We start from the raw sequence: 18,687 nt of genomic DNA, 5'->3' as shown, positions 1-18,687 counted from the left end.
ACCAAAAATGTATAAAATCCTGTTTTTGCTTTGTCATTATGGGCTATTGTGTGTAGATTGATAAGGGGAAAAACAATCTAATACATTTTAGATTAAGGCTGTAACAAAATGTGGAAAAGGTCAAGGGGTCTGAAAACTTTCTGAAGGCACTGTACGTACCGGTAAACCAGGTGTTCCAGGGAATCCTTTATCTCCTTTCAGTGGGATGATTCCTAAAACACCACCTGGGTCTCCCTGAGAGAGACAGACAGAGACAGGTTAGAGACTGATAGACTACACACAGGGCCCATCAACACTGTTTTAGTACATGTCTTATGATGCTTCCATACCTTTTAACACTGAAATGTACATACTTTATTTAGGATGTAAAAGCCCTCGGTTTTAACTTACTTTCATTCCCATTAGCCCAGGGATACCCTGAGGAGAGAGATAGAGTTGTAGATCTCGCCCGATTGAATGATAAACACATTTTATTAAGAGCTTATTATAACATCTTTCAGTCTAGTGCCTTTTGTTTCGTTAATTGATTTAGGTCTAGTATGAAATACTGGTCTAAGGTGAAGTCTGTGGCAGCGTTGAAGTAAACACTGTGTGACCATGTTGGTAATGTGGATGGGGCAGAGCGCTTACAGGAGGACCCTGTAGACCAGGGAACCCAGGCTGTCCATCTGTCCCTCGATCTCCCTGGAACACAGACAAGAGACATCAGTTCACACTAAAGACAGGGTTAAGACAGCATGGTTAGGTAGAAGTGCATAAATAACAGGAATTATTAAGTCAGTTTCTACACAGGTGTGTAACAGCAGAGAGTTGATACCAAACAAATGACTGACCTTTGTTCCGTTGCACCCTGGGATACCTGACGATCCAGGGGGGCCGTCTTGTCCGGGGATACCCTGTGGGGGAGAGGCAGGACACACAAGGACAGGTAAGACATTTGTGAGGTAGGACACATGGCCTAAACAGTCAAAACTACTTGCATGTGAAGTTATGGTTTACAGGTATTAACAGAACGTACCGGTAGCCCTGGATTTCCTGGGAAGCCTGACAAACCATTAGATCCCTGCAAGACATCACAACACAGTATTTATATTTCAGCCATTTAGCAGATTACTTTGAATACAAGTAATTGCATTCCAATAAGAAGGCAGAATCACATAAATCCAGTAATATGAAGTTATACGCTGTTCAAGGTAGTCCAGACAAAAGCCAAAATGCTGTAAGAAAATAAAAACTGATTTCCAGACTAGGAGAGGTCTGCTCTGATAGCGTTATTGTACTTACACGTGTTCCTTTCATTCCAGGAGTTCCAGACTCGCCATATTCTCCCTGGGAAGAGACAAGTGACATGGATGTGACATTAAGACAACATGGAAGTGACATAACACATTTTTTTTGTAAATAAAATGATGAATGCGTATGTGTTATACATGCATGTAATATAAGCATAGTAAATCACATTATACTGTCCCAAGTAAGGTCTCCTGGTGGGTTGGGGAAACTCTGAAGGGGTGTGGTCTGGAGCTGACACTCACCTTAGGGCCCATCGGCCCGGCGGGCCCCTCGTTGCCCTGCATGCCCGGGAACCCCATGTTGCCTTGGAGACCAGGAAACCCCCGCTCACCCTACAGGACACACAAAGGAGGTTGAACAGATTCGAATGAAGTTAACCGTATAGATGCTGATCTATGTTTTTCAGAATCATGGTTGAGTTTAGGGTTTAAGTAAGGTAAGCTAATCCTAGATCTGTGCCTACAGGCAAGTGGGGTTAAACAAATTATGATTAGAAAAATATATGAAGGGGATTGATGAGACAGCAGCAGCTTGTCAGTAGTGATGGCTTCATGTGCTCCTTCTATCTGCCACTAGATGAAGCTACTGTTCTTTCACGGGGCCATGTAGTCTGCCCTCACCCATTGAACACTGAACAAAAATATAAACGCAACATGTAAAGCGTTGGTCCCATGTTTCATGAGCTGAAATAAAAAATCCCTGAAATTATCCATACACACCAAAAGCTTTTATCATCACACAACGCCACAGATATCTCAAGTTTTGATGGCGCGTGCAATTGGAATGCTGACTGCGGGAATGTCCACCAGAGCTGTTGCTAGATAAATTCAATTTTCATTTCTCTACTATAAGCCGCTTCCAACGTCCTTTTAGATTATTTAGCAGTACGCCCAACCGGCCTTACAACCGCAGACCATGGGTGTATGGCGTCATGCGGGCGAGCAGTTTGCTGATGTCAACGCTGTGAACACAGTGCACCATGGTGGCAGTAGGGTTTATGGTATGGACAGGCATAAGCTACGGACACCAAACACAATGGCATTTTATCAACGGCAATTTGAATGCAGAGCAATACCGTGACGAGATCCTGAGTCCCATTGTCGTGCCATTCGTCCTCTGCCATCACCTCGTGTTTCAGCATGGCCCCATGTTGCAAGGATATGTACACAATTCCTGGAAGCTGAAAATGTCCCAGTTCTGCCATGGCCTGTATAGTAACCAGATTTGCCACCGATTGAGCATGTTAAGGATGCTCTGGATCGACGTGTATGACAGTGTGTTCCAGTTCCCGCCAATAACCAGCAACTTCGCACAGCCATTTACGAGGAGTGGGACAACATTACACAGGCTACAATCAACAGCCTGATCAACTCTATGTGAAGGAGATGTGCCGTGCTGCATGAGGCAAATGTTAGTCACACGAGGTAGTGACTGGTTTTCGGATCCACGCCCATACCTATTTTTTAAGGTATCTGTGACTAACAGATACATACAGTGCCTTGCGAAAGTATTCGGCCCCCTTGAACTGTGCGACCGTTTGCCACATTTCAGGCTTCAAACATAAAGATATAAAACTGTATTTTTTTTGTGAAGAATCAACAACAAGTAGGACACAATCATGAAGTGGAACGACATTTATTGGATATTTCAAACTTTTTTAACAAAACAAAAACTGAAAAATTGGGCGTGCAAAATTATTCAGCCCCCTTAAGTTAATACTTTGTAGCGCCACCTTTTGCTGCGATTACAGCTGTAAGTCGCTTGGGGTATGTCTCTATCAGTTTTGCACATCGAGAGACTGAATTTTTTTCCCATTCCTCCTTGCAAAACAGCTCGAGCTCAGTGAGGTTGGATGGAGAGCATTTGTGAACAGCATTTTTCAGTTCTTTCCACAGATTCTCGATTGGATTCAGGTCTGGACTTTGACTTGGCCATTCTAACACCTGGATATGTTTATTTTTGAACCATTCCATTGTAGATTTTGCTTTATGTTTTGGATCATTGTCTTGTTGGAAGACAAATCTCTGTCCCAGTCTCAGGTCTTTTGCAGACTCCATCAGGTTTTCTTCCAGAATGGTCCTGTATTTGGCTCCATCCATCTTCCCATCAATTTTAACCATCTTCCCTGTCCCTGCTGAAGAAAAGCAGGCCCAAACCATGATGCTGCCACCACCATGTTTGACAGTGGGGATGGTGTGTTCAGCTGTGTTGCTTTTATGCCAAACATAACTTTTGCATTGTTGCCAAAAAGTCCAATTTTGGTTTCATCTGACCAGAGCACCTTCTTCCACATGTTTGGTGTGTCTCCCAGGTGGCTTCTGGCAAACTTTAAACGACACTTTTTATGGATATCTTTAAGAAATGGCTTTCTTCTTGCCACTCTTCCATAAAGGCCAGATTTGTGCAATATACGACTGATTGTTGTCCTATGGACAGAGTCTCCCACCTCAGCTGTAGATCTCTGCAGTTCATCCAGAGTGATCATGGGCCTCTTGGCTGCATCTCTGATCAGTCTTCTCCTTGTATGAGCTGAAAGTTTAGAGGGACGGCCAGGTCTTGGTAGATTTGCAGTGGTCTGATACTCCTTCCATTTCAATATTATCACTTGCACAGTGCTCCTTGGGATGTTTAAAGCTTGGGAAATCTTTTTGTATCCAAATCCGGCTTTAAACTTCTTCACAACAGTATCTCGGACCTGCCTGGTGTGTTCCTTGTTCTTCATGATGCTCTCTGCGCTTTTAACAGACCTCTGAGACTATCACAGTGCAGGTGCATTTATACGGAGACTTGATTACACACAGGTGGATTGTATTTATCATCATTAGTCATTTAGGTCAACATTGGATCATTCAGAGATCCTCACTGAACTTCTGGAGAGAGTTTGCTGCACTGAAAGTAAAGGGGCTGAATAATTTTGCACGCCCAATTTTTCAGTTTTTGAATTGTTAAAAAAGTTTGAAATATCCAATAAATGTCGTTCCACTTCATGATTGTGTCCCACTTGTTGTTGATTCTTCATAAAAAAATACAGTTTTATATCTTTATGTTTGAAGCCTGAAATGTGGCAAAAGGTCGCAAAGTTCAAGGGGGCCGAATACTTTCGCAAGGCACTGTATATGTATTCCCAGTCATATGAAATCCATAGATTAGGGCCTCATGAATTTATTTTAATTGACTTATTTCCTTATATGAATTGTAACAGTATAATGTTTTAAATTGTTGCATGTATATTTTTGTTAAAAGTACATTTTCTGCTGCCAAGAGTGAGAGAGAGGGATCTAGAGGAGGTGGGTGAGGAGTGGAAAAGCAGTGTTTTTTGGAGCCCTTTTTTCTGTGGGTGTTTCTGACTGTCTTACTCTCTTGACCTCCTGCCTTTCTCTTTTCTCTCCCATATCCCTCCATTTCTAAAGCTCACACGGGGTTTGAAGTTGAACATTAAATTCTGGGCCATGAGAACCAGGACACAGGCCAGTCGCCAAGGGAAGAGAACTCCGATCGTGGGCGGCAGGAAGTCACATCATCACAGCGAAACTATGCAGGGAGAATTAAAACAGCGGTTGGTTTGCCAGGCTTCAACACCTTTCAACAGACAGAATTGAGGTATGACTTCACCAGGCTCAGTCTGTCAGACAGTCAGTAAAGGCCTGGGTCCAGAGAACACACAGCTCCTCTGTGGTATGTCTGTGTGGCTACTGTTTCTAAAACATTGAGTCATCTTGAGAGCTTAAGGCTACACATGCAGGGTAGATAAGACACTGTTGCTAGGCTCTAATGTGAGTCAATACATGCAGTAACAGCTACATAATAGTTTTTTTTTTGAATCCCTGAGAGGAAGGAGATGGAACTGAGTGTGTCATTGTTACTTTGAGATAAGACAGGCAGTGTGCAGACTTTGTCTTCAAGTGTCTTAGAAACTTCTAACCACAATTTTAAACCACTGATTGCTGGATGTACTGTAACAGTGTGATACTCTTTCAAAAGCGAGTGGGAGATTGTTCGGTCCGGTGGGAATGCGGCCTCAACCCAGCTGTGTGTCTGGACATGCTCTAATTCCGCCTGATTCCTGCTCCGTGTCTGTCTTCCGTTTCGCCGTTTTCCACCAAGGACTAGACTGACCTGCCTCGACTCAGACTATACCTAACATAGTAAATGTACAGCTGTGACACACAAATTAGTATAATATGTTACGTTGGGTATGGTTACATAAGGCAGGAGGTTGCTTACGCCAAAAACTAAAGGAATTAAGTAGGTCGGGAGGATGGTGGCCTATGACATGGGGAGAACGCAAACATCTAGGAACCCAAAAAGTAGCATGTTCAATTTTTCTGCATTTTAACTTTAACTACTTACTACTTTTTAGCTACTTTGCAACTACTTAGCATGTTAGCTAACCCTTCCTCTAACCCTAACCCGTAACTACTAGCCTCGCTGAGGTTAGCCACCTAACTGAGGTTAGCCACCTAGCTAAGTGTAATTCGTAACATATCATACGAAATGAATGATGGACATCCAAAAATGTATACATACTGTACCATAAGAAACGTCCCTTTCGCCACTTTGTGCCTAACAGGGATTGTGGAATCTGTAGTTTGTAGGTGGGAATCTCAGGATGAGTGAGTAGGTGAAAGAGATATGGTGTGAAGAAAACAAGAGCGTGAGAGAGCAATGTGACAATGGAGTGATGGACAGAATGCTTACCTTTTCTCCTTTTACTCCACTGCAGTCACATTTTCCTCCGCACGATGACCCAGAACACCCCTACAGAGAGAGAGAAATTAGCAATCAATCTACTTTACAGTAAACGGCATTAGTGATCAATAGACTGAGACCATTTTACACCACTAGAGGGCAACATAATCCCCCCCATCTGATCACCCCTAGTTTTCCAACGCTCTCTGCATTATTTTACAGCATTTAGCTATCCTGCAGAGCAGGCTGGAGTATATCTGAGACTGGGCTAACACTGAGGACAGGGCTAAGGAGCACACCGCCATGTGAGTGACACTCCCAAGAAGCACACACACATATACACGTGTGACTAACCCTAAGTAACCCCTACAGAGCACAGTCGTAGAACCCCAAACATACAGTACACACATACAAGGAGCTCCAGAGTGGCACAGTGGTCTAAGGCACTACATCTGTAGTGATGCAAGATGTATCACTACAGTCCCTGGTTTGAATCCAGGCTGTGTCACATCCGGCCGTGATTGGGAGTCCCATAGGGCGGCGCACAATTGATTGGGAGTCCCAGCGTCGTCCGGGTTTGGCCGGGGTAGGCCGTCATTGTAAATAAAAATTTGTTCTTAACTGACTTGCCTAGTTAAATAAAGGTTAAATAAATAAAAATATAGAAACATACAAACATATAGTACAGACATTCAAACATACAGTACACACACACAAACATCTCCATCATTTACCCTCACTTCCTTTCACAATTCCCAGTTCACTCCCCACTCTCTCTCACACACACACACACACACCCTGCCTCCGCTCCAACTCAAGTCCAGGCTAAGTGGATCAATGTGTACTTGCTGCTGCTGATCTGAGAACCCTGGTAAACATGGGTATCAGTCACCCTCTAAAACTCAAACCAGATTGGATCTCCATCCTGTTATCTTCATCGTCACTTCAGGCCCCACCTGCATTCACTGTACATGTTGACTTGCTGCAGGCCACACCTCTCTTCTTCATTCAATCTCTCTTTCGCCACTTCTTTCTTTCTCTTTTCCTCACTCTGTAACAGTGTTGCTTCCGTCCCTCTCCTTGCTCACACCTGGATTTGAACCACGGACCCTCTGAACACATCGACAACAGTCAGCCACAAAGAATTGTCACCTATCGCTCCACAAAAGCCGCAGCCCGTGCAAAGCAATGGAAACTCAGAGCGAGTGACGTCACCGATTAAAACGTAACTAGCTTGCACCGCTAACTAGCTAGCCATTTTACACCAGTTACCTAACTTTCCTATTGTTTTTATAGAGATTTGACTAGATGTCCTTCGAATGTGCTGGAGGAATAGTCAATTAACATGGTAGAGTGAGTGCCTGCCTTGCGAGAGCAAGATTACCGACTGTATGAACCATCTACGTACATGTTACTTGTTATGGTAAAATCTTCTAGCTCACACCAGTATGGCTTCAGATGTACATGACCTTTTACTGGTCATTATTTTGACAAATCCCCATGATTGTTAGATACTGTAAGCCAAGAAGAGTTGAAACTGACATTTGTGACATTCACAAATGTGACTGATTTCAGTGATCAATGTCCATGTGTTGTTCTCTCCGTTTCCCTCCGCCTCCAATGCTCTCTCTTTTCTGTTTGTTCCGTCTCTCTCTATCTCCTTCCCTCCATCCTCCTGTTAGATAAAACCTCTTTCTCTGATCAAACATTCCAGCAGGCTCTTTGCATGACTGAGATACCCCCAACCCTCTAACCCAGAACACACTGATACGCATGATGTGGTAATGTCTCCACACGTGTGTGTGTCATCTCCTGTCTATGTTCTCACTCTGCCATTCTGCGATGTCTATCACACACTCTCTAACCACAACATGCTGATATAACAGGATATCAAAGCAAGAGTAGCCTATTTTTAGATGTCCCTTTTTGCTTTCTTTCTCAGTCTGTTTCGCATCTCACTAAACCAAAACACCAGATTGGCAAGATAGCAGGCAGACTGAACTGACATCCATACAAAAACAGATTTGTAGTTAATGACCTGTGCTGCTAGAGAGAGAGACTGTCCACAGGGCACAGACGTCAATTCAACATCTATGCCATGTTGGTTCAACCAATGTGTGTCCAGTGGGTGGGGTGGTTGAGTATCTGGTCCTATGTGAAAAAGGGATCGTAAGAGGGTGTTATCACCTAGATAGGGCTATGGGGACTATCAGTAATAACAGAGAGCAGTAAAATGTATAAAACATCTCTCTGTGCATGTGTGAGTATGTATGTGTGAGGGTTTCTCTCCACTAGTTCACATACTGGACCAATAGGCCATGACAGCAGAATTAAATCAGTGTGAAAATGATGAGAACAGAGAGGATGAGGAATGAAATGATTGTGAAAGTACAGGGTAGGAGGTGAGGATGATGTATGAGTCTTGACTTGGCTGTAGTGAAGCCATTTTCCCAGAACGGTTGCATACTCAAACACTAAACAGATTCCAAAACAGATTTCAGATTCCAAACAGGCTTCAAAAGAAAATAACCTACAGTATGCTTCGTGGTGGGGAGATTCCTGGGTGTTGAGTGGAAGGTAGTGAGTTTCTGAGTAACCAGTACACAATGGTCATGGCCAAAATCTGGCTTTCCTATTACTTACTTAAACTGCATACTGTGTACTAATCGTACTCCATACTTTTTTAGAACATATTGTTTAGTAAAAGCAAATGTAGTAAGCTACAATTAACAGCATACGAGACTACTGAGAATGCCTCATCTAATGCGTAATTGCGTTGATTCCCATCATTCGTTCATTTTGGTACAGTGCGACACACCTGGGTCTCGGAATACGATTCTATTACTCAATAGTGTGTACAGAATTCTAGTAGATGAAAAGCCAAAATGAGTGTGACATCCTAGCATGTAAAGCATACTACATTTTCAAAATTTCACATACTATATACCCAAAATGCCTACTATTTAGAACCAAGTAGTGGTATTCAGACACTGCCAATGGCCTGGGTCTGGTGTAGGTACAATAACCACCTCAACATAAACCTCACAAGTCGGTGTAAGCGTGGTTGTATATCATTTGTATGCTTGTGTGTCTGCCTGTCAAATCTGTCCAAAATGATTTGTATTGTGTATATTTTTGCCAGAAGACCTGCAGGTGCTTATGTGCAATTTTGCATGTGCGTGTGTTTGCTTGTCAGTGTATGTATGCGTGTGTAATTGTGGGCGTGAGTGTTTAATCCATGGCCATGCTGCACAGGGCCCATGGGCTCCAGTATTTGTTTAGAAACCGACAGATAGCATCTCAGAGTGCCTGCAGATGAGTGAAGGGAAAGAGAAGGAGAGGAAAGAGTTTTAAAAAAAGGGAGAAAGGAGGAGAGAGACCAATTACCAGAGCTCATAGAGTGCGAGAGCGAAGGTCAGTTCAGAAGGAAGGGACTGTGATAGGACCAGAGGTAGAAATATCTACAAGCTTTGTGTGTATGCAAGTGGGGGGATTCGACCATTTGGCCATAAATCTCCCAGTAGGCTCAATCCCAAGAGCTCAGCCAGTTCAACACTTTCCCACTAGTTTGTCTGAAGTCATCATTGGTTTGTCTAATGTCACTACTCAGAAAGTAAAGCTCTTCTTAGAAACTCCCTATACTGAGGAGAGAGGTAATGTTTAGACTCCAGATTAGAGGGCTGAGGCCGGGGGAAGAGTGGATTGATACTAGGGGGTCTGACAGCCATATAAACAGTCATTATATGAAAGAGGATGAGAGTGCGAGAGAGTTACGTAACTGTATATGTCCATAATCACCTTGGCAGAGATAAGCATACAGACCTGCGGATGGATGTTCACATAGAGCCTGATCATCACTTCTCAGTGACCACGCCTGATTGACTGGCCGACTGACCATATGCCTCAAATCAAGACAACCCTAAAATAGCCCTAAACATGCTGGAAGACTGATTCTCTGAAGGACTCTCCAACTCAATTACTGTAGAGGCCTAGCTAGAGAGACATACACAGAGAAAGAGAGAGAGAGAGAGAGCATGTTTTCCCTCTCCTAGCAGCAGGACTTTCCCTGAAATCCTAAGGCTAAGACAAACAGGGTTCCTCTCACTGTGAAATTCTGAGGGTATTTCTGTACAAATCTGCCCTTTACTGTAACATGCCATCTGTATGAAGCAGCTACACTCTGTTCTCCTTCTCCCTGTTACAGACAAGCAGTGGAACAAGCTGTGATCAGACACAGATCTGGTCAAAACATCTACACTATGAAAAGAGTCCAATCGCAAGGGTTTGTTTCCATGGTGATTTTGCTATGAAAAAGCAGCATGACAATCGGAAATCGGTATATATATATATATATATTTGCACCTTTATTTAACTAGGCAAGTCAGTTAAGAACACGTTCTTATTTTCAATGACGGCCTAGGAACGGTGGGTTAACTGCCTCATTCAGGGGCAGAACGTCACCTTGTCAGCTCGGGGGATCCAATCTTGCAACCTTACAGTTAACTAGTCCTTGTGCACTCCACAAGGAGACTGTTACGCGAATGCAGTAAGCCAAGGTAAGTTGCTAGCTAGCATTAAACTTATCTTATAAAAAACAATCAATCAATCATAATCACTAGTTAACTACACATGGTTGATGATATTACTAGATATTATTTAGAGTGTCCTGCGTAGCATATAATCTGACTGAGCATACAAGTATCTAAGTATCTGACTGAGTGGTGGTAGGCAGAAGCAGGCATGTAAACATTCATTCAAACAGCACTTTCGTGCGTTTTGCCAGCAGCTCTTCGTTGTGCGTCAAGCATTGCGCTGTTTATAACTTCAAGCCTATCAACTCCCGAGATGAGGCTGGTGTAACCGAAGTGAAAAGGCTAGCTAGTTAGCGCCGCAAATAGCGTTTCAAACGCTACTTGTTCTACATGGGTAACGCTGCTTTGAGGGTGGCTGTTGTTGTTGTGTTCCTGGTTTGAGCCCAGGGAGGAGAGGGACGGAAGCTATACTGTTACACTGGCAATACTAAAGTGCCTATAAGAACATCCAATAGTCAAAGGTTAATGAAATACAAATGGTATAGAGGGAAATAGTCCTATAATTCCTATAATAACTACAACCTAAAACGTCTTACCTGGGAATATTGAAGACTCATGTAAAAGGAACCACCAGCTTTCATATGTTCTCATGTTCTGAGCAAGGAACTTAAACGTTAGCTTTCTTACATGGCACATATCGCACATTTACTTCTCCAACACTTTGTTTTTGCATTATTTAAACCAAATTGAACATGTTTCATTATTTATTTGAGGCTAAATTGATTTTATTGATGTATTATATTAAGTTAAAATAAGTGTTCATTCAGTATTGTTGTAATTGTCATTATTACAAATAAATAAATAAAAATTGGCCGATTAATAAATCGGTAATGGCTTTTTTGGTCCTCCAATAATCGGTATCTGCGTTGAAAAATCATAATCGGTCGACCTCTAATGTGCACACACAACACACACACACAGTGATTGTGAACCTGCGGTATAGACAGTCAGACCACTGCTTAGCTTTTTATTGAATGAGATACAATGGTAGACAGTCATAACAATGTTTTGTGTCTGGCTTGAAGGTATTTCCTCTGGCCTACCACAGAAAGTACATAAGATCTCACTCATTCATAAACATGGCTCTCCTCCTTACCTCCTCAGCTGAAGGGAAGAGGAATGGCTATGGGTATTATCTCAACTGCTCATATCAGGAAGTCAGAATGTGGAAGAAGACTGCTTGTTGTTGTTTTCAGAAACTTAAACAAAAGTCTTCCTGCTCCGAGTGTGTGTCTGGTCAGCATCAGAATGCATACAAGCACTGACATTAGCATTTTCTCCTGAAAGATGGAGGAAAAGGGGAAAGGAGAGAGACGAGGGCAGAGAAGGGGATGGGGTCTTCCTTACTTCCTTTCCCACAGATACGGATTTCACTGAGGGGAAAACCATGGAGATAACTTAACTCTCCTTTCTCCGGACCCAGGGGTGGTCTGTGTATTCATTGTAGTTTCAACTGCAGTATTATTAGAGTTAGCAAAGTAGACAGCTTACACTGTGTTTGAACACACAACCTATGGAGCATCCAATTGGACCATTCAATCATCACCAGATTAGCCTGTTGCGCTAAACACCCTTTAAACAGAGGATAATGAGTTACAGGAAGGTTGTGCAACTATCTGCTTTGTTCCCCCTGTCTCTACTGAGTTGTGAGATGTTATAATGGGCCATAATGACCTCTGATGTAGTCTGGCTCCTTTTCCCACAGCTAGGATGATAACCGTTGCAAAATATTGTATCACTGAAGATACCTCTACCAAATTTTTGGTCACAAATAAAAGGGGAAAGAAAACTGCACCACCATCTAACCGTGCACCTATACACTATCCCCAAAAACCCACCACCCCATTCCACTACGTTGGCCCTAAACAATCCTACACCAGGCCATCAGCCTGGGAGAATGGAACCCATTCTCTCAAAACTTATTGTAGATATTCTGCATTAAAATCTCTCATACCCAAATATTTCTCTGCTGCTGCAACTACCACATCTATCTTCTGTGACTTCCGCTCCATCGGCTCAGTGCAGTTGATCAGGCCAACTCACTAGAGGGCTCCCAGTCGAATCCTCACCCTTGGGCTATCCTCTATTCTCTTCACTGCCTCAGCATAGGAAACGTTCTGCCTCTAGAAATCTGTCCCTTTCTCACATAGTTCACACACAGTGCTATCTCTATCCCAACTGTACACTCCCTCTAACCAAGACTTCCTGCACATTTCTCACATCTGGAATCTCCCTTCTACACACTGCTGCGACATGTCCGAATCCTGTAAGAATATAGAGACGGGACACCATAGTGTTAACTTACTAAACAGTTTCCTAAAAATAACACCGGATATCATTCCAGAGCATTATGGGTAGTGTAGTACATCATGCTACATCTCCTCCTTTTAGCTCAGCACTGTTCTGTTCTCATGTGAACTGTTCCTTTTCTGAGGATACTGAACTTAGGTTTCTTTTAAGTTTTTACAAGTCCAGCCTTTCTAGAGCTTTTGAAACCCTGCCTCATCTAGTGAAAGCACTGGGGGATCACCAGTAGGACAGAGGTGAATTCTATTACTCCTGAATACGCCCATGTCAGTCTCTACCAAATAGGATCTCCGTGTTGGGGCTGTTCTCAGAACTGATCCTGGAGTTTGTTCTGTAGTGATCCAAACTTCCTGTCCAGATGTGAGTTCTGGTAGTGATCTTGAGCGGTGGTGATGGTTGTAGTTCTTTGCTTGCTTCCCCCTTCCTTCCTCATCCATTTTGCAGAAAGCCTGCACATCCGGCCACTAGGGATCCAGTTTGGTTGTTGTTTGTGGTAGGCTTGTGCAAAGATGTCTCCCTATTAGCAGTTGTGCTGTAGAGAATACATGCTCCAATGGTGTGGCTCGGTATGCCAACAGTGCTCTGCTATGGTCCATGTCTCTTTTCCAGAGATGTTTTTATGGTCTGTACAGCACGCTCTACCTCTCCACACAGGTGACTAGCAGATTTGGGATAGTAGGAAGATCAAGGAGGCTGTGTGGGTGTGTGTGTGTGCTAGACACAATGCCCACAGAAGGGGTTATTGAGGTTACCAGCTCCAAACATTCTGATTCTAACCCACGCCAACAACGCTTTGTCTCCAATCCAACCACTTTTATTAAAAGTCCAGAAAGAATATCCAGAACATCTCTTTTCACTCTAATATCTTTTTATGGTCATTTTTCCCCATTGCAATTGACGTATGATTGATGAGGTCATATACTTGTAAAATTACCACAACCAACCAACACCATTCAACTGTCTACAACTGATTTCAAACCATCAGCTGTGTTGACCACACTGTCTGTAACCACAAACTGTAGACAGCCTGGGAGGAGAGGAGAATATGTCCTTTACCCACTCAGACTGGCTGGGATATGCAGCATGACATTCCTAGCCTTCTCTGGAGTTGGGCGGGAAGAAGAGAAGAGAGCAGGAGGAAAGGGGGAGAGGAGGAGAGAAAACGAGTGCATGAGGATCTCACTGCCTTACTTGGAAGACGAGGCTACTGGCTGGTACTACTGGTTCAGTAAACAGTGTATGTCTTGTGCTGTGCCATTTGTGTCATTCTTGTGCGTGCGAGTGCTTGGCTTGGCACAGTGTGCAGAGGCTGGCTTCTCTCTGCCGAAATCAATACACAGAAAACGAGTCACACATCATATGGCTAAGTAGCATTGCAACCAGCATTAAAGACGTACATTAGTTCTTAAATACAGACATAAATCTTACATTTCCTCTGGTTAAACTCAATAAAGACATGGGAAATGTACACTGGACTGTACAGCTAGCTCCTGTTTCCTTCTGTTTCCCTTAGTGACTTTACATAGAGCAGAAACAGAGTTCACACACAGCAGAAAGAAACCCGCCATTTAAATGTAAAACATGTCTCTTGGGCTAGGGAGCAGAAGGTATTCATCTACATTGCAGGAATATGTACACAGCAAATTCTCTAGGGTTAAATTAACACTGAAACTGCTGACCCGTATAGACACTGAACAGTGTTCAATTAAAAATAGCAGGGTTGGTTTGCTGAGATATGACTCAGCGGGTCAGAGCAGAAGACTGGTGGCTTAGCTTAGTAGGGGCGTGGCTTTCAGGAAGTAATTTTTGGCCACCCATGAGAACTAACGTCATTCCGGTTCATCCATTCTGTTGACTTGTTATCATGTTACGGTCAAACACTGACACCTTCGTAGCTTTAATGAAGCTTACAGAAGTTTATGCAGTCCTGAAAAGCCTATGCAACTCCCAATGTGATATCCCCAAAGGTATGGCAACCACTTTGTTGCAAATAATAATTGTAATATTTTTCCATCAGAATATTTAATGTTATATTGTTGTGTACAAAACTTAACAAAATCAACAGGAATGACATTTACTCTCACAGACAAAAATAATTATAAAAGCCACACCCCTAATAAGCCGCGCCTACTGGAAATAACCTATGGATGTAACACTCCCCAGTGTCTATACGGGTTCACACTTCCAGTGTTAATTTAACAATCTCAGTGTTGATTTGCTGTGTACTGTTCTTATAACCTGGACCATCACACACACACCCACACACCAGATGGTTCTGCAGTATGCATTGAAAAACCTTGCCACATGAAAGAAAAATAATGAAGAATCAAAAACAAGACACACACACATATATAGTCTGCTGCCTGTAACTGGTCCTATAATTATAAGCGCTGAGCCACAATGTAAAAAATACAAGTGTAATCATGTCACACACATGACCACAGAAACAGCTTCACATGCACACCTGCCAGTCAAACATTCACCTGCCAGTCACACACACAGCCAGGTTAATGAACGCACCAAGCAGTCACCACTATGTTCACGCATGACCGACTGAGCATGACCACAATATTAACATGTGACTGGGACACAGGTCCAGGTCAAAGAAGACCCGGTAGAACTAAGGCCCTGCGTTTCCCCTGGTCAGGTCACATGGTCAGGATAACTACTGGCCCAATGTGTAAACACCACGACAAAACATGTGTGACTGACAACAAAGCCAAACTACTCATAATGACCTGCTTGTAAAAATGAATGTGGAGATTCCCTGATACAAAACAATCCAATGTCCATTGTTAAAACCCATAGGAGAGAGTTGTGGACAGGAAGGATAACATATGGCATTGACATGGAAACTGGCTCTTTAACATGTCACTGGACACGGTAGATAAAGTAGGAGCACTCTACTGTAGGAACCATTAGTGTACGAGACAAATATACTGTAGAAACACACACACACACACACACACACACACACACACACAACTGTCCGAGGCAAGTCCAGGAATTATCACATGCCAAATTCCCCCTCATTCCTTAGAGAAAATGTGACAATTGTTTTAGGGAAATTCTCAGGCCTTCTGACCCGCTCACAGTGTAGCCATCAGTGTGTGTGTGTGAATAAAGAAACCTCATATGTTTGCCAGATGTCAGGAAACCTGCAGCTAGTATGGACCACTTTAGAACATTTCCCTACATAACAGACTCACGAGAGAGAAAGAATGTGGCTGATGAAAATCCCATATTCCATTAAACAAACCCATTGCAATTCATTGAGAATAATTTGAGGGTGTTATGGTAGTAACTACAGAACACTTGCGGTCACCATCATCAACATGAGTGAATGAAACACACACACACACACACACACACACACACACATCATGCACACACATTTATACTGACTCTCTACACACACACAATCATATTAATTTACACTGCTACTACTCTGTTTTTCATACATCCTGATGACTAGTCACTTTACCCTTCTACATACAGCGCCTTCGGAAAGTTTTCAGACCCCACAACAACAGCCTTATTCGACCTGTGGTAAACTCTTTTGATTGGACATGATTTGGAAAGGCACACACCTGTCTATATAAAAGGTCCCACAGTTGACAGTGCACGTCAGAGCAAAAACCAAGCCATGAGGTCGAAGGAATTGTCCGCAGAGCTTCGAGACAGGATTGTGTTGAGGCACAGATCTGGGGAAGGGTACCAAAATATTTCTGCAGCATTGAAGGTCCGCAAGAACACAGTGGCCTCCATCATTCTTAAGTGGAAGAAGTTTGGAACCACCAAGACTCTTCATAGAGCTGGCTGTCTGCCCAACTTACAGTGGTTCTTCCTTTAAAAGTTTGGAGCTTATCTGACCGTTTGTGGTAAATGGTGGCAGATTGTGGTAAATTGCGTCATTCTGGCAACAATGGCTTACACTTAAATAACGAAATCTGCGGCAACCCGCGGCAACCCGTAAGCTGTGCTGCAGTACACAACAACTTTTAAAGGAAGAACCCTGTAGCAATCAGGGGAGAACGGCATTGGTCAGGGAGGGGACCAAGAACCCAATAGTCACTCTGACAGAGCTCTAGAGTTCCTCTGTGGAGATGGGAGAACCTTCCAGAAGGACAACCATCTCTGCCGCACCACCAATCAGGCCTTTACGGTAGAGTGACCAGACGGAAGACACTCCTCAGTAAAAGGCACATGACAGCCGACTTGGAGTTTGTCAAAAGGCACCTAAAGACTCTCAGACCATGAGAAACAAGATCCTCTGGTCTGATGAGACCAAGATTGAACTCTTTGCCCTGAATGCCAAGCGTCACGTCTGGAGGAAACCTGGCACCATCCTTACAGTGAAGCATGGTGGTGGCAGAATCATGCTGTAGGGATGTTTTTCAGCGGCAGGGACTGGGAGTCTAGTCAGGATCGAGGGAAAGATGACCAAAGCAAAGTACAGAGAGAGCCTTGATGAAAACCTGCTTCAGAGCGCTCAGGACTTCAGACTGGGGCAAAGGTTCTCCTTCCAACAGGACAATGACCCTAAGCACACAGCCAATACAATGCTGGAGTGGCTTCAGAACAAGTCTCTGAATGTCCTTTAGTGGCCCAGCCACACTTGAACACGATCAAACATCTCTGGAGAGACCTGAAAATAATTGTTCAGCAACGCTCCCCAAATACAGGTGTGCCAAGCTTGTAGCGTCATACCCAAGAAGACTTGAAGCTGTAATCTCTGCCAAAGGTGCTTCAACAAAGTATTGAGTAAAGGGTCGGAATACTTATGTAAATTTAATATTTCAGTTGTGTATTTAAGAAAAAAAAATAGCACAACAAAAAAAAACTGTCTTATGGGGTATTGTGTGTAGATTGATGACAGGGAAAAACTATTTAAACTATTTAATCAATTTTAGAATAAGGCTGTAACCTAACAAAATGTGGAAAAAGTCAAGGGGTCTGAATACTTTCTGAAGGCACTGTTTCTACTTATATCACTCCAGTATCCCTGCACATTGTAAATATGATATTGGAACTGACCCTGTATATACTGCCTTCAGAAAGTATTCATACCCAATTACATTTTCCACATTTTGTTGTGTTACAGACGGAATTTAAAATTGATTAAATTTAGATTTTGTGTCACTGGCCTACACACAATAAACCATAATGTCAAAGTAGAATTATGCTTTACAAATGTATAAAAAATGAAAAGCTGAAATGTCTTCAGTCAATAAATATTCAACCCCTTTGTTATGGCAAGCCTAAATAAGTTCAGTAGTTAAAATATGTTTGACAAGTCACATAATAAGTTGCATGGACTCACTCTGTGTGCAATAAGAGTGTTTAAAATGATTGTGAATGACTACTTAATCTCTGTACCCCACACATACAGATAATTGTAAGGTCCCTCAGTCGAGCAGTACATTTCTAACACAGATTCAACCACAAAGACCAGGGAGGTTTTCCAATGCCTTGCAAAGAAGGGCACCTATTGGTAGATGGTTTGAAAAAAATACATTGAATATCACTTTGAGCAGGGTGAAGTTATTATACTTTGGATGGTGTATCAATACACCCAGTCACTACAAAGATACAGGCATTCTTCCTAACTCAGTTGCTGGAGAGGAAGGAAACAGCTCAGGGATTTCACCATGGAGCCAATGGGGACTTTATTTTATTATTATTATTTAATCTTGTCTCATCGCTGAAACTCCCCATCAGGCTCACCAATGGGGACTTTAAACAGAGTTTAATGGCTGTAATTGGAGAAAACTGAGGATGGATCAACAACATTGTAGTTACTCCA

General features: G+C 42.8%; 1 protein-coding gene across 1 annotated transcript in view; it reads right to left on the bottom strand.

Annotated features, from left to right (window-relative positions):
• The window catches only part of LOC139380658 (collagen alpha-1(IV) chain-like), a 55,326-nt gene that overhangs the window by 17,768 nt on the left and 18,871 nt on the right, over positions 1-18,687 (bottom strand). Inside the window, exons 2-9 of the mRNA XM_071123560.1 lie at positions 5,992-6,051; positions 1,536-1,625; positions 1,285-1,329; positions 1,019-1,063; positions 834-896; positions 631-684; positions 391-417; positions 160-234 (exon numbers count right to left, since the gene is read on the bottom strand). Of these exons, the coding sequence (XP_070979661.1) occupies positions 160-234; positions 391-417; positions 631-684; positions 834-896; positions 1,019-1,063; positions 1,285-1,329; positions 1,536-1,625; positions 5,992-6,051 (459 nt within the window). The remainder of the gene's footprint in view (positions 1-159; positions 235-390; positions 418-630; positions 685-833; positions 897-1,018; positions 1,064-1,284; positions 1,330-1,535; positions 1,626-5,991; positions 6,052-18,687) is intronic.

Source organism: Oncorhynchus clarkii, chromosome 22 (assembly GCF_045791955.1).
Source record: "Oncorhynchus clarkii lewisi isolate Uvic-CL-2024 chromosome 22, UVic_Ocla_1.0, whole genome shotgun sequence".
Classification (NCBI taxonomy): domain Eukaryota; kingdom Metazoa; phylum Chordata; class Actinopteri; order Salmoniformes; family Salmonidae; genus Oncorhynchus; species Oncorhynchus clarkii.
The sequence above is the reverse complement of the archived record's forward strand: the minus strand, read 5'-3'. Positions and strand labels throughout refer to the sequence as shown.